General features: G+C 38.1%; 1 protein-coding gene across 1 annotated transcript; it reads right to left on the minus strand.

Moving 5' to 3' along the window:
- Positions 1-529: 529 nt before the first annotated feature.
- On the minus strand, positions 530-11,767 carry LOC149278780 (cyclin-C-like). The gene is made up of 12 exons (XM_089501748.1): positions 11,736-11,767; positions 9,899-10,005; positions 8,690-8,774; positions 7,897-7,966; positions 7,596-7,647; positions 7,272-7,327; positions 5,172-5,207; positions 3,922-4,013; positions 3,024-3,091; positions 2,092-2,171; positions 1,492-1,610; positions 530-584 (listed from the first exon to the last, which is right to left on the minus strand). Exons 1-12 carry the CDS (start codon positions 11,765-11,767, stop codon positions 530-532), a joined length of 852 nt encoding a protein of 283 aa, XP_089357874.1.
- Positions 11,768-16,566: the final 4,799 nt, after the last annotated feature.

Here is a 16,566-nt window from a genome sequence, read left to right on the forward strand (position 1 = left end):
TCAAATCTAGAGCACTAGAACGATTTTGGAAAAATAAGCACTCTGATAATGAAAAGTGCTATTACCGCTAGGAGGAGTGTAAGTAATTTAGATGCTTCAAAAAGGTTAAGTTCTAGGAGTTAGGAATATTTATAGGACTGAAGAAGCAAAAACATGCATTGAAAATGTGGTAATTTTCCCTAGTGTTGACAGAACACATTGAACAGACACAATTTGTGAAACAATTGGCAATACGGTTTCACCCAATTCCAGAATCATAACCAGAAGCTTTGCACAAAAAACAAAATTTTCACAAAACCCATACAAGTAAGCATACGATATTGTTTAATTATGACTTACGAATTTAAAATCAAAGTTCATCAAAATCACTCTATTGACATTCGAATAGGCTGCTGTGAAGTTTTACTCCAAATTCTGGAGATGAAAATCTGTATCTTGTTTACTGAATCCCACGTCATAGATACAGCTCCAGCATGTTATGTGGCTATTTCCAGATTCCTTTGGTCCGGTATTGAATATTTGGATTATATCAAGATTGGCTGTAACCAGAACTTTGGCTTCCATTTGGTCCCTGGTCTCCTTCACTGCCGAAAATAAGAGAAATGCATGTTATATAGGCTATGCTTGCTTTATTAGAAATAGTCTGACTGATGTGCAGTGCTTCATTACAAAGGGCTTAGGGGTGAGCTGGCAATTGCCCCCTGGGCCGCTCTAAATTTCATAAAGGGTGTGGATAAAAAAATGTGATGTAATGCAATGTTACGCGACCCTGGGGTGAAAGCATTATGAGCAGAGAAAAAGAAGCCCCTGAGAAGGTAAAGAGGTGAGGGACGGTTGTTAAGGAGGAAGAACGGGGTATTGGGAGGGAAGCAGGGAGATGACAGAGAACGTAAGGAAGGGATGGAGAAAGAGGCAGGCAAGAGGGTGCGAGTATATATAAGTGTGTGTATAAATATTTATCCTAGTTACTTGGGAGGTTGCCCTTCCGTAAGTAAAAATTAGAGACGAGATTTTGTCTGAAGGTATTCACCTATTCTCTTTCCTTGCAGTACAACTCAACACCTAAGACTGGAGGAATGGAAAATTGCAATGCTTACATCAATTATGTTGAGTCCTACTGCATTTTTTTCCATAGCTGATAAATTAAAGTTTAAAAAGGTCCTTGATAGTCAAAGGCTTTCCGCTGACCAGGTTGGCAACAGCAGGTTTACATTTTCAGATTCTTACAAAAAGTAGAGTATCACCATAACTAGGCATCTCACTGAGAGCAAAGGAGCTTGCTAGTGTCTTCCTATACGTTCCTAGTAGCTCCTAAAGATGGCCTAAATTGGCTGAGGTTTGACATAGAAGCCTATTCTGCTTTATTGAATTACACACGTCGCACTCTAAATGTAACATAGAAAGCATTATAGGTATTGTTCGGGGTCAGTAAAACATTTGCATGCACCAGTACATACTTCCAGTAATCCAAATACATTAAATGTACTTAACCTGTTAGGTGGAGGCTTGGGTTTTGGCATTTTACTAAGGATAGCTGCCATTTCCTTCCTCTCATCAAAGTTCTTCCACTGTTCATAAAGCTTCAAGATGACTCTTATGATTTCTAAGATCTGGCAAGAGAGAACACAACAGAATAGAATGAATCCTTGTAAATACACATCAACTCCAGCAACCACTAACACTTTTACTGCTTACATAAGGAACATTTCAACAGCCTCCAGGCAGTAAACACAGGAGACCATTCTTGCAATCCTGCAGTAAAATGAAGAGCGCTTTATCTATGAATCCCCATCGTAAAAAACTGAACTTTGTGTGACTGGAATGTTCCCAAAAAAGCATGTACATATGCCATTTTTAAATTAAGTATTTGAAACTGGACAGCAACATCAGACAACAAATATTGCCCTACAGTCAATAAATTGAGCTGTGCTTTAGGCAAACTGACATACCAGTAAGTAGTGGGGCCAAGTGGCTCTGCAGAGGATGTCACTCAAAAACGGACTGCTCCTTTAATATACTTTAAAAAAAGACCTAACAGGTATTCATTAGACTGCTTTCATTCACCCTTTCAAAGTAAGCAAATGAGAATACCTTTTCCATATCTACTGACAATTCAGCAAACCACTGTCGAGCATCCTTCTGCTGAACAACACATGCTACATGTAGACAAGCTGCAAAAAGAGAAGGTGACCAGAGCAGATTGATTTAGAGCAATGAAATGGGCTGCAGTCATGTCCTATTTTTCTGGGTACCAGGTGTCAAAAGCTGGTTCTCAGTCTATGGATTGTAGCTCACACAAATGAATGACGTTTAATAACGAACTATTTACAGGAGCACATTATACATACTCTGGTATAAATAAAATCAATCTGTATCATAAACACATATACGTACACGGCATTTTATAACTAAACATATGTAGTTCATTAACAAAGGCACTTAATGTATAGTTGTATGAAAAAACAAAGTACACCCTCTGAATTCTATGGTATTACATATCGGTACATAACAATCATCTGTTTCTTAACAGGTCTAAAAATCAGGTAAATATAACACGTGACATATTACACTATGTCATGAGTTTGTCAACAAAAATAAAGCCAAAATGGAGAAGCCATGAGTGGAAAAGCCAAGTATACCCTTACTGCTTCCTTAGGAAATTAAGATGCTAAGTAGCAGACAGGTGCTGCTAATCAAATGCCCTTAATTGACGATCAGCAAGCGTGACCACCTTTATGAAGGCCAAAGTTTTAGCAGTTTACTGGTCTGGAGTATTCAGGTGTGTGTTAACACAATTCAAAGAAGGAAAGACGTGTAATATGTCATATGTTGTTGTATTTACCTAATTTTTACACCTGCTAAGGAGCAGATGATTGTTATAATGTCCCGATATGTAAAACCATAGAATTTCCAAGAGGGTGTACTTTCTTTTTCACATAGCTGTTTATGACCTATGTATTTTTCTCCTGTAAACTGAAATACTCTGGATTATCTAACCCAATTAAACTATAAAAGGTACTTACCTAGAGCAATCATAAAAGGAGGGTAGAGCAGAGAAAGATCTGTTCTGTATGTGTCATTTACTATTCTCCTGTATGAATAAAAATGAGGCAGACATCACCTTTACAGTATGATTGAGGTCTGTATATATAAAATCACTACCTCCAAACCCTTTAAGCCAGTATTATTAATAAATGTATGATACAGAGAAATATGTAAAATACTGATGTGTATGTATGTGGGGCCACTGTCCAGCTGTGTTTTATGATTTTAAAAGATCCTAATTGTCCTGAAAAAAACACTATGTATAATTTGCACGGGTTCATCAAATACAGAAAAAGGGGAATTATGGTTTAACAGACATATGGTTTAAATGGCAACAGAAACTCTGGTCCTTAGCGACCCTTAGCCCCAGTCCGAAAAGGGTTGAGTGCTTTAATATCCATTCTTCTTTAGGAGTCTCAGGGACATGTCTGAGAGACTTTTTAAATTATGCAGAAAAGGTTACCAAGAGATAAAATGGAACAAAATTGTGAGACTGTTGGTTTATTAATGTGGTCACTAAAAAGAGAATTAGCAGACATTGCAGTTTTCTCCAACTTCACCATGAAATACGAAGAGCCAGCTTCTTCTTCAATGGGAGTTGAGCTTGCTTTTTATAATGCATAGCTCAATCAGTGGGGTGATTTCAAAAACTCTCATTGTTTTACTATGGATCATACAGGGCTAACCAAGCTCTTCTTGCAGGAGAAGCTTACTAGGTTTGGCACTTCTTAATGTGTGTTGCTATCAAGGAGGTGACATTTTTACCTGTCTTATAAACACTTTTTGTTTTTATGCGTAATATCCTGCATGTCATGATTTTTGCTTTATAAAGAGAGAAAGAAAAACAAAAATAAACCATACAGTGGAACAAATTACCATGCTAGTGGAAGAAGCATGTCCTCCTGTCCCATGTCTTGTACATACTGGAGCAGGGGTCTGTATGGGTGATACACTATTAAACAACAATCCTGGAAACGGAAGAAAATGTTAAATATTATGAGTACAAAAATATGCTCCTTTTTTTTTTTTTGATAGACTGGCCAAATTCTATGCTGATTACCACTCCTGCAATATAGTTTTCCTTTTAAACTGGTACCTCAAGTATATATATATATATTTTTTTAATTATTATTTATTTATTTATTTTTAACACCACCAAATACATACAGTTTTTGGCAATTTAAATTTTGGCTCTCCCTTCCCAATGCCCTTCATAGATGGGCTGATAAAATCTTGACTGCAGACTATCATGAAAAAGAAAATACAATTGAAGCATTATACTATTCAAATTGAGCTATGAAATATATATATTATAAGCATATATTTAATAACAACTAAATAGCATATGCAAGTGGAGTCATATTTGTCAATGACTATAAATTGCAGGTGCAACTTGGTTCTATCTTTGGTACATTTTGTTTGGTAGATACTACGCAAGGTACTATACAGAAGGTGAGAATAAGGTATTCCAGGCTCTCAACTTCATTTTCTAACACCCAAGTCCCTGATTAAGTACCAGAATATACCGTATTGGCTCGGATATGGGCCGCCCCCGTATATAGGCCGCCCCCTAAAAGTTTGGTGCTTTTTTAAAAGAAAAAAGTTTTTTTCTTTAAAAAAGCACCAAAAAAACATGCTGCCACTCTGTCTCCCCCCCCAAGATAAGCTGCCACCCCCCCGAGATATGCTGCCACTGTCCTCCTCCTCCCCCCCCCGAGGTATGCTGCCACTGCCCCCCCCCGAGATATGCTGCCGCTCTGCCCCCCCCCCCCCCCGACTTACCAGAGCAGACTCCTGCATGTCTTGCGGGGCTGGTGGGGGACATCTACGCAATACGTGTAAACAACCTCAGCAGCCGGTGACCGTCCGCACGATGCGCTTAGACAACCTCCCGTGCAAAGTACTGGCAGGGGAGGCTGACTGAGCGTATCGGAGAGTAGGATGCAGGTCCTCTGCACTGCTGCAGGGGATGTGTATCCTAACCCCGCTGCCTGCCCGGCACTGCATGTCCCGGGCGTCGGGCGCTAGACCCCAAATATAGGGGGAGGGGAAAGTGCGGCCTATATTCGAGCCAATACGGTAAATAGAAGAGTCATACAACAGGGATACTTGTAACCGTTACCTACCATTAATTCTAGTAGATAAAACTCGCATTCCAATATCTACAAAATAAGAAGAATGATAAACAGTAGGTGGAAACATTTTCCCCAACGCAGCACTGGTAGCAAAATAGCCATTCAGATATTACCGGTAATAAAAAAAATCTACCGCAATTTAGTAGAAAAAGGGGAAATAAAATAATTTCACTTTTTCTCGCATCAATTAAATAACCCAACGCAACTGACTTCCTACACAGGATTTCAGGCAAGAAACAAAAATCCAAACGCATGCAATTGCACTACCCTGTTTAAGAGTTATTGAGCTAAACTAGGCTGTAGCTCCAGTATACATAAACTATAAGAGCAATGACAGCGCTTTTCTAGAATAATTACAGAGCTCAAACAAGGAGGGTAATTGGAAATTGTAACAAAATAAAATACATAAGGAGCGATAGATAAACACGTACATTGCGGATTGCGGTACAATAGGACTGGCTACAGGCTTCAACTATATTTAATGTATACTGGAGGTTCATATAAGGCGTGGCTTTTAGCATTTTAGGCAGGTGCTTGTCACCAACAGGCCAATTAGAGGATTAATTGCTGCCGTTTCCTGATAATGGTGGGATACTCCTCACTTTAGCGTCCACAAATCTGGTATTCCACCACAACACAATTTAGAGAGACCAGATAGTATTACTTAAAGTTATTGATAGGACCACACAAGCAAAAAGCATATAACTCTTGTTTACATGATGCAATCACGAGTGTGTGGGTGTCTGGATCTGGCAGAGTTAGATGTCAAGAGCCCGACCGTTTTTTGTATTGGGATTCTCAGCTATGCAAGCATCCAGCTAAATGACACCGTTATAGATTACATGAAGATTGCACTCGCTGGACAACTGCTATTAAGTAGCAGAGGGAAAAGGCACTCAACTTTCAGAGGGCTAATTAAGTGCGTTGAAACTGAGTGAGGATGACTGATGAAGCATGAAAATGACCTTGGCTGGCAAGAGCCAAACAAACCATGAAGAACAATAAATTAGTACATATAAGCATAAAGCCATCAACAGGACATTTCCCGATGCTAAGGAAGTCAATATTGTGACTGTTGACAAGTTGAAAGAACATTAGGAGTAGTTTATTATAAAGGAAAACTATGCCTTTTACCTTCAAATGTATAAATAAAACTACAAGACCTCAGCAACATATACAGATTTTGGACAAACTGACTCTCCTGCCGTCAGAAAGCAAGTATTAGAACTTGAAGACATAGCCACGGGGGTTGAAAACAATTACTGATTTACCAGAGATTTATATGGCTTTACTTTATACTACCTGCAATACATCGAGAAGGTCTGCATTGATAGAGAGCTGATACTATATCACACTGTATATACTGTATACAAGAAGATATTTAGTAAGCCAAGTTCTAACAAAGCTTAAATTGGTAAATAACTAGCCCACGCATTTACTCCCCAACGCTACAGTGTATCGAGTTACCTACACCGTTCTTCGTACGGGTCTTTTCATCCTCATAAATAAGTACAATAGTCACCTATTGATGACAAGAGCACTTTAAAATGTTTGCCGAGCCAACTCTGAAGCTGACTGGAGGGGAATATATCGCATGTGCGGAAATGCGTTCAGCCACATTTGCAAAAGGAGCACCATGAAAATTTAAAGGAGCCGCACAGCTATCGTATGCATTGAATGGTTTATGGTGACTGGAGTGTCCCTGTAAGCACAGCTCTTTATTTGTACATTTTCTCTCCATGTAGCAACTGCATGTTTTTGCAAAGCTAAATAATTCCAAGCTAGCTACTAAAGTGTACATCATAAGTCTGGTAATACAAAATGATTGATGGTAAATTGCTGAATATAACAAAGGTAAATATCAGCCCTGTAAATAGATTCCTTTTCACACAGAATTTGTGTAGCATACAAAGTATACACGAGAATAAATTGCATATTTATTCAAGTGTGAGCAGGGCCCCTCTCTACCTAATGTATCAGTTTGTCCATCAGTTCTAGTTTTGTCATAGCCCTTGAAGAAATGTATTGTAAGCGCCTTAAATTCTTGGCGCCATATAAATAAAAGATATGAATAATAATTTTATCACTTACATGATTCATCCTATAAGGAAACTCTTTTGGGAATGCATAAGAAAACCTAGTTTTTACTATAAAGAAAAGGAAAAAAAAAAAAGTTACGTATTCTTCACGTATCAATAGACAATAGTTAAATTGTAAATAATTTCTAAACTATATATACATATATTATATAGACACACATAGCCAACATATTTCACAGTATGCTCTTCTTTTCTTTAGGGAGATGGCACTATTCAAAGACATTTTACTACAACACTCGAGTTTGAGGCGGTTAATCAGTGAAATTATTAGCTCATCTGCATATTCTAATCATTATGTTTAGGATTTAATACTCACATACAGATGTAGCAGCAGAAATTAATCGTGTGTTTGAAACAACACCAAATTCCTATTAGAAAGAAGATGTGAAACTTAGTATACGACAAAATTACATCTGTGTTAAATTCTTAAAACCAATGCTGATCAAGGTGAACATTTATTCTAAATATTTGTATTAATTGAACTTGCCTCATGGACCTCCTTTGTCTTTCTTCAACGTAAACATGCATCCAACACAAAAAAAGTTCCCCTATACTTTGCACAAAGCACTATTACATTTATTTTGAAACCAGTTGTTAATGTGATGAGCTGTGCTTACCTCTACTTTGGATGCCAAAAACACGCAGGTTGGTGCCATTAAAACAGGATCTATACTTTTTAATGAATACCTAAAGAGAAGAAAAACATGGACAAGTTACAACATGGCCAACCAAGTGAAGTGTTCATTCTAACAGGATAGTAAAACTAATTTACCATGGATAAGTGAAGGTAAACATTAATTGTGTGCCATTAGTGCTCTTCACCGTTTCTATGAAAAAAAACTGCTGCTGCACTTATCTATCAGCGCCCTTTCTAGATTTTCAAATGCATTTCTTGAGACAAGTCAAACGCATGTTAAGCCTGTCAGGCTTGCGCAATGAGGTCATGGAAGGACTCAGGGCCTGGGTTTGTATAGTATTTATAAATTGCCTTGATGAAATTGGAAATTTATGGCAAACTAATCACTCATTTATCAATGGTTAAAGGACGTCTGAAAAGAGCAGTAAGAAATCCTATTCATTGCATGGCTCCTAGACTTTTATATCTGGCCTCTACCTTTTCCTGCAATTTTTATTGGTCGCGATGCCGGTACATCTTTCTGTCTCCCAGATATGCCTGTCTAGCTAGTATTTTCTACACAAATTTGTCCAACTGTAAAAAATTGCCTTAAAACTTAACATTGAGGAAAACTGAAGCTGTTAACATGTTTACAAGTCTTCTATATAGACGGGAAAGGAAACCCAGTCATTGGTTATCACAAGCTTATCAAATTAGACTTCAATTTGTAAGCATTCCGCAAACTTACACAACATGGATGGCAATTGTTTAGAATATAAAAAAAGCCAACTCACCTGGCATAAAATCGTTTAAAGTAAACTGTGGCAGTGGCAATGACTTGTTGTCTTAATTTAAGGTGTTCTCCTAAAGCTTGAATGACTGCAAAACAAAATGGGTTATATGAGTGCAAACATAAGTTGTATTGAGTTAGGATCAAATATTAAAAATAGAAGAAAAAAAAATATATAGACATTTAATTGCAGATTTATATTAAACAAAGTTACAAGCAATGACGCATTGTGTGGCAACAGTCTATTGTCCTGCTTTGCTATTAAAAAATGTTATTCTTGTGTTGGAACCCGGGCGTAATAGGAGTATGATTACAGCCTCCTTATGCCATGCTATTCCCCCCCCCCTACACATCTATGCTATCTCACACACACACTCATTTATTCATGTACTTATTCATTCACAGATACTCATTAACTCCCTTAATCACGCATACGTGTTCATACACCCCACCCCAACCCCCTTACCTGAACTGCAGATCTCTCTCACAGACTTCTGCAGGGGCCCTGCTGCTTCCCTCTGTGTCGCTCGCACTCTGTGCAAACAACTTGTCCCACCCCCAGGGGAAGAAGGAACGGGTTCCTGCTTCCCCGGCGGACTTTTATTTTCAGCGTTTTTTTATTTTGCCGATAATGCACTTTTCGGCCACTGATATATTGGTGCATCCCTAACGAGGATATGTATCAAAGCATGCATGTTATTTTATGACTTGCTGCAGTTAAACGGCATTGTATACCTCTAACATGCTGCATGATTTGTAAAACCAGACGCAGGAGAGAGGAGATTTGTATTCGTTGCCAAAGCCTTATGTAACATACATACTTTTAATATTTTTGTTTACTGTCAGTTTTAAAAGCCACAGCAAGTAACGTCCACTGTAATACTGGGACATTTGGCTGGGCTGCTCCCACTCAAGCTGAAACCTACTGACATTTCGCTGCCAAGAATTTCTTGTCAAACAGTGAGGAAAAAAAGGAAGTGTGGGGAATAATGTGCTGAAAACAGCCCAACATGCACTAAAGGAAACCATTATAGGCCCTACAATACCATATAAACGCAGCGATCAAATATTTTGCAGCAAATGTGTTCTTTGGTGTATAGAAGTATTAAAATACCACTAATAAGGCATTCTGGAGGCACTCTAAAGCAACACGCTAGTAGGTAAAAAACATTTTAGCTCAAAATATACTTTGATAACGGATGCAACATATTACCATTTGTAAAAAAAATCTGCAATTTCCAATATTCTTCTTCGGTTAGGAATTTCAAGTCCTTTTGACGTTCTTTTAGAAGATCTTGTTTATCCAAAATCCATTGTAAACTGCAAAAGGAAGAATACCGTTTTAATGCTTTACTGTATATAACTGATCAAAATAAACGGCATGACTGCTTGGAAAACTCTAGTAATAGCATCATTTCACTTTCCTCCTACAAGAACTGAAGATGAGACCATTGCCAACCATAGAAACATCTGACCATATTCATACATACATTCAAAATAGTAGGCAATGGCCAATTACATTCAATTGGTTTCCATGAATGTTCCAACATCCCGATATGTTTGTATTTCAATATAGTTTTATATTTTCAATATATTTAAAAAAAAACCAAAAAAACCAAAAACAAAAACACAAATTATTCTGATCTACCACCTTTGTAACTCTTCTATATGTCTGTAAAGTTACTAAGCATTAATTGTACAAAAGGATCTGTCAACTACTGTAATATATAGAACAAAAAACTGTGGACAAGCACTTCTATAAACAAATTGTACAAAGCACAGCTGGAGTTATGTGTAAAAAAAAAATAAAAAAAGTGATTGTGGTATATTTTTAAACTTATTCCCATAGCAATCAATGGAATGATACAATTAACAGGGACTTTTCCCATTGGTTGCTATGGTAATAAAACTACTTCTCATACTCTGCATGACAACCCCCTTTACACACATTCCCCAATTTATCATTGCTTTCCATTTTGGGATCAGTAGGTTCCCGGCATTAATCAGGGTGAAAAATATGTCTATTTTCAAGATTAGGTTACAGCAAATCAATGTTGCCCTACTATATTATAATTATTATGTATTGTTTTCTATAGCGCCATCAATTTCCATAGTGCTGTACAATGGGTAGTAAGGACATAACTAGTATATAACATAACAATTTGACTTAGAGACAGCAGGTGAGGAGGGCCCTGCTCAAAGAGTTTACAATCTACTTGATGCATCTTCAGTGAAAGGGACCATCTGTTCACCCAAAGTATTATTAGCAACTGGGTATTAAAAACCAGATATGTCCATTCACAGGCAGGTAATATTTAACTGAACTTGCACCAATATAAATATGTTTTATTTGATTTTTCAAGTGCCACGAATCTTCATAGTCAACAGATGCCGAAAACATGGTTCAATCTGCGCTCCACACCAAAACTTGGGCCCCTAGTGAGGGATTTTCAGATTTCCTTCTATATTATAAAATCTCAGTTGAGGAAAGTCGCTCCTTTCTTCTAATATTCTCAATTCCTGATATTTAAATGGGTACTCCCACCAACTTGGGTTTTATTACTAGCATCAGATCAAAAATAAATGTTTTCGCAAATAACACGCTTTGTTTTTTTTTTGTTTTAGTTATCTTAGCGCAATCTACTAGACAAACACCCTGCCTCTGCCTATGGTAAACAATAGAATGGCTCGATCTTAGTGACCAAGTTGGATACGGGCTAATGTAAGTCTTTAGAGGAACCCAGGGAAGTCACATGACTAACAATAATGGCACATCTGGATATTGTATAAAGGACGTTTATTGGAACAAAATGAGATTAAACCTACATTACCGCACACAGCAATGCATTATATAATCTGAGACAATATGTTTCATGGCTCTCCCCCTTTAAAATAATCTATTAAAGATATCGCTGCCCTATGCCCCTCACATATATATATATATATATATATATATATATTTGTTAGACAACACAGTGACCTGATGAGACTGTAAACAAACGGATCGGAGCTACAGGGTACGCATAGGAAAGGTAAAAGTATCGACTTACTAATGAGAGCTTTGCCAGAAGTTACCCGCCATCAAAACAAAAAAAAAAACAGCAGCAGCACCGTAAAGCAGTCAGTCCCGGTAAGCCGCACACAGCACCGCTATACAGACCGCCGTGAAAAGCTACGAGAAAGAGTTCAGGAAGAGAGCCGGCGTGCAACCTCCAAATACATCCGACTGGGAAACGAGTCCTTCCGGAACGAAGAGCGATTCAAATATCTATACGACACACAACTGCTCAGCCTTTGATATAAGATCGCTTAGAGCGCTTTTATTTCTTTATGCTTCAAGCAGTTTATATAGAGTAGTAACTGATATAGGACTGATTAATGATTTTGAGGTTTTACATCAGGAAAAAAATGGGCAGAATGGTTCTTATCTGTATTTGAGTTCTGTGTTTGTTATGTGGCACTGTTCATCTGTCGATTCTAGAGATTCTACTCTTTGATTGTATGTACTACAAGAGGTCTCCGCGTAACTTGGTGCCATATAATTTCTATATTTTTTTCTTTTTTTTTTTTATACTATTTTTATATACATTTAATTTGGTAAAAAAAAAATGTAGATTATTTACCAAAGAGACCTTGCTCTGCGATGTTATCCCAAAAAAACCCTCTGTGACTGCATTCCTCGCATGAGATAAATGCTTAGCGTACAAGGATGCATATATTTTATATTAACTTTTTACGTAGATTGGAGACAATCCTGATACATTAAGGCTGCTCTACTCTTGGACCACTGAAATTCGTGAATATCTCAGACCATTATAGTTCTCTTAACTGTTCTTCACATTTTCCAACAGTTGACTTTAGTTCAGTGTGTGGGTTTCTTATATAAATTATCTATATATATATATTATATATCTCAATTCATACATAAATTATTTTCTAATATTATCCCATATGCACCGTCGTCACATGCATGATAAATATAATTGCATGGAAGAATAAAAGGCAAATTGTAATACTCATTTGCACAATATTATTAATCAATCTACTGGTTTGTGTGGGTGAATTGTAGTGTAACTTGTAAGCCATTCCTAGCTGGTTTTTAACCTTGATAATGGGTTTTATTATTTTTACCTGATATTGCAAACCTCTTTTTTCATTTGATGGTTTGTGACAGCTCTACAGAGCTATATTAAGCATGTCATCGGGTACGTGGTAAGCAGTCCCCATAGACACAGCAAAGTCTTCCGTTCTGTCAGAAACATATGCTTATTAAAGTACATTACAGACTATTTCTGCTTGAAAAGTATGTTCGCATGAATACAAATGTTAGTGCAATCACCCACAGGATAATTAGCAAGATTAGCATATGCAGTAAATGAATGCAGATGTAAAACATCAGCTAGAAATCACTAAGAGATCCAATAACAGCTAAATGTTAGAGAGATTCTTCTGAGAGTAGAAAGCCCCTCTGGTTCATATGTTACCCTATAGTACAGGTTTAAGTAGAAAAATGCTCATTACAATACAGTAGAGAAGTTAATCGCTCATTATGGAACTTGTGACTTGTAAGAATAAAAATGAGTCTGTGCACTAGCCTCCAGGTTTCCAATAGAAACATAGCATTTAATGGCAGTTAGGAACCATTTGGCACATCTTGTACTTTGCCTCGGCATATATTCAGTCTAGCCGTTATGTCTATCCCATGTATATTTAAATGTTCTCATTGCACTAACTTGTACCACTTCTGTTGGATGGTAGATTCACTTTCCAAAGCCCGATCAGCGAAGCAGAAACGTGTTTTACCTATTTATGATAACACTAGCCATGTCTTCCTGACCCAGAACCCCCCTGGTGTTTTATCATTCCAGAGATCTGTGCAGATCATTGTATTCATTGAAAGAGTTCTGTATAGTGCACATGGAAAGCTTGAGCAGTTCTCTACTGCAGGACCTATGATCCGACCCTTAATTCCTTCAAAGACCCGTAATCAAATATGTTTTCTCTGCATATCTCCATAGAAAATGGATACCTGTAACCTAGTCGATACTGTGAGGTAGGTCTGGGATCGCCCCTCGTTGAGGTCAAGGGACAAGTGCCCGTCTTCATTCACACCAGGCAAACAGCAGTAGGTTTGTGCAATCGGATATCTGACACAGGGTCAGGTTTATTGGAAAGGCTGCAAAGACAAAAGAAATATAACACAGCAACAAAAGAAATACCTTGCCTGTCCGGCACTTACTATACCAAGGATGTCCCTCACTACCAGCTGGAGAGCTTCTCTCTGCCAACTTAACAATAATATGTCCAGCAACCTTTACTCACAGGTCTCTTCCACAGACAGGCTTTCTGTGTCCTCATCCAGAGAGCTACCTGCCCTCCTGGCTTCCCTTTTATAGCCACCCTCTCATTCACCTAAATTAATCACCTAGCAGGTGGAAGACTCAGGTGTGACTTCGCATAGGAAAGGAATCTAGGAGAAACATACCTCCCTTCCACCACCAATCCTACATGAATGTCACAATACTTAAACTTAGAATGATCCCTACCTCAGTTGAGACACACACCAAACACAGCCCAGGCAAAAACATGCATTACTCTACATGTACTATAATCTACATACCCTACATGTACATAAAATATCTGTTTAACTTTCAATTTATCCTTAGGTCATTCGAACACATTGTTAGGGGCTCGAGTTTCCTATTTTAGTTCTAGTAAGACCTATGATGTCTGATTATCTTAGTGTTGAGTGGCTCAGTCCAATTTTCCAATCATGCTTCTCCTTCTGCAAGTAAAATCAAACCCTCGTAACTTTTTAAGTGTCAGGGTTAGCCAGACGCATGAGACCTGGTTCATTGACTATTGCAAAATCCAGGCTAACAGAAAAAAAAAATAGAGGCGAAATGCTACAGCCATACTCCTTGGCAAATGATTCATTCCCCGGGGCAAATGGTAATGTAACTCCTGCTAGCAGCTCATCTTAAATTAGTGCATGTAACGCTGAAGCTCCTCACAATGCATATTATTTAACATTTTAAAATTACTATTTGTCTAGGCTGAACAAAGCAAACCTGGCAGTCATTCAAGATTAAAATAATCAAACAATTAAACCCGTGTCCAGATCTGCCTTATTCTTACATCAAAGACAACTGTTACAGAAATATATAAAACCCTACCCATTATTTTATGGACCTTACAACTGTTTCTTATATATTTGTTAGTAGTCAATTATATATGTGCGTTTTATGCAGCTGAACACTGTCCATCTGTTCCATGATATATTGACCACCAATCAGCTCCAGTGTTGACTCTGGGAGTGTTTCAGTGTAGTCTAATGACACGTCCCCCAAACAGCCAATCAGTGGAGAGAAATGAGAGAGGCACACTGCAGCTCTACTGCTGCAGCTTCTCCCTAAGGCAAGCAATGTATTTCAAAGAATGCATATTAAATTGTGCGTCATTTTTAATATTGTTTAATCCACTTTAATACGCACTTTTTTGGAGGATGCTGCTTGGGACACTGGATTGGATTATGAAGGTGGAGTTTAAGATATGAAGATGATTAGGTAATGCTAGATGTGCAACAGATCTCAGCTTTCAAATTTAAATTAAATGTCTAACAAGGGTAAAAGGTATAAGCAACAGGTAATTTGACCACCCTAATTCTGACCACCCCTGTTTGAAGAAACCGCTTCTTCTTCGAGAGGCAATATACTATAAGATGAAATATTTTAAAAGCATCACTGTGATAAGATGCTACATGCTGAACAGTGTAGCATGCGCAAATAGCTTGTCCTTTGTAGTATCACCCACCACAGAGTCCCAAATTGCCTCTGAAAGCAACGTCAGCTCAATCACTCTGCGTGAAGTTTCATGAAATGGGTTTCCATGACCAAGCAGCTGCATACAAGCCGAAAATCACTATGTGCGATGCCATGAGTCCGCTGGAGTAAAGCACACGGCCGCTGGACTCTGGAGCAGTGAAAATATGGCAGGAGAATGCTACCTACCAGAATACAAAGTACCAACTCTAAAGTATGATGGAGGGGGAATAATGGTCTGGTGTTGTTTTCCAGGGTTTGGTTAGGCGCCTTAAATCCTATAAATATTAATGTTAATGCCACAGCATACAAAGACATTTAGACAATTGTATCCTTCTAACTTTTGGGCACCAGTTTGGTGATGGCCTTTTCCTGATCCAGCATGACTGTGCCCCTGTACATAAAGCAAGGTGCATAAAGTCATGGTTTGAGTTTGGTGTGGAGGAAACTGAGGGGCCTACACAGAGCCCTGACCTTAACCCCATTGATCATCTTTGGGATGAATTGGAACAGTGGTTGCGAACCAGGCCTTCTCACCCAACAGCAGTACCTGACCTTACAAATTCTCCTTTGGATGAATGGGCACAGTTTATTACCTTCCAAAGAGAGAGGAGGCATAATAATGCCTGTGCCTTTGGAATGGGATGTCCAACAAGCTCAAGTGTGATGATCAGGTGTCCACATATGTTCGGTCATGCAATGTATGTGCACATAACCATACATATTCACTCATATACATGTACACATTCACATTCCGGGGGTTGAGGGCAACTCTAGATTTTAAAATATTTTGAGGGCCCTTCTCACACACAATGACACTACCATTCAAAAGTTTGGGGTCTGCTATTTTCATGGAAAACAAGGTCATAGCTGTGGTGACATAATTGCAAAAAGAGTTTTCTAATGAACAATCAGCTTTTTGATCTTAGACTTGGATTCGCCAAGGAGTAATAAAGGGCCTCTGCACACATATCCCATAAAAAAATCTGGCGTCTTCACTGTATTTCTGATCAATTTTATATTATTTTAATGGACAAAATGTGCTTTTCTTTCAAAAACA

The sequence above is a fragment of the Sceloporus occidentalis genome, unplaced genomic scaffold, assembly GCF_023333645.1.
Source record: "Sceloporus occidentalis isolate IW3139 unplaced genomic scaffold, rSceOcc1.0.p SCAF_181, whole genome shotgun sequence".
NCBI classification, from domain to species: Eukaryota; Metazoa; Chordata; class Lepidosauria; order Squamata; family Phrynosomatidae; genus Sceloporus; species Sceloporus occidentalis.

Coding starts and splice junctions, on each gene's coding strand:
- LOC149278780 (XM_089501748.1), bottom strand. CDS start 11,767: ATGGCGGGTAACTTCTGGCAAAGCTCTCATTA. Junction 4,014..5,171: donor TTTATCTACTAGAATTAATG/GTAGGTAACGGT, acceptor TTCCGTTTCCAG/GATTGTTGTTTAATAGTGTA. Junction 585..1,491: donor CCCAAGCCTCCACCTAACAG/GTTAAGTACATT, acceptor TATTTTCGGCAG/TGAAGGAGACCAGGGACCAA.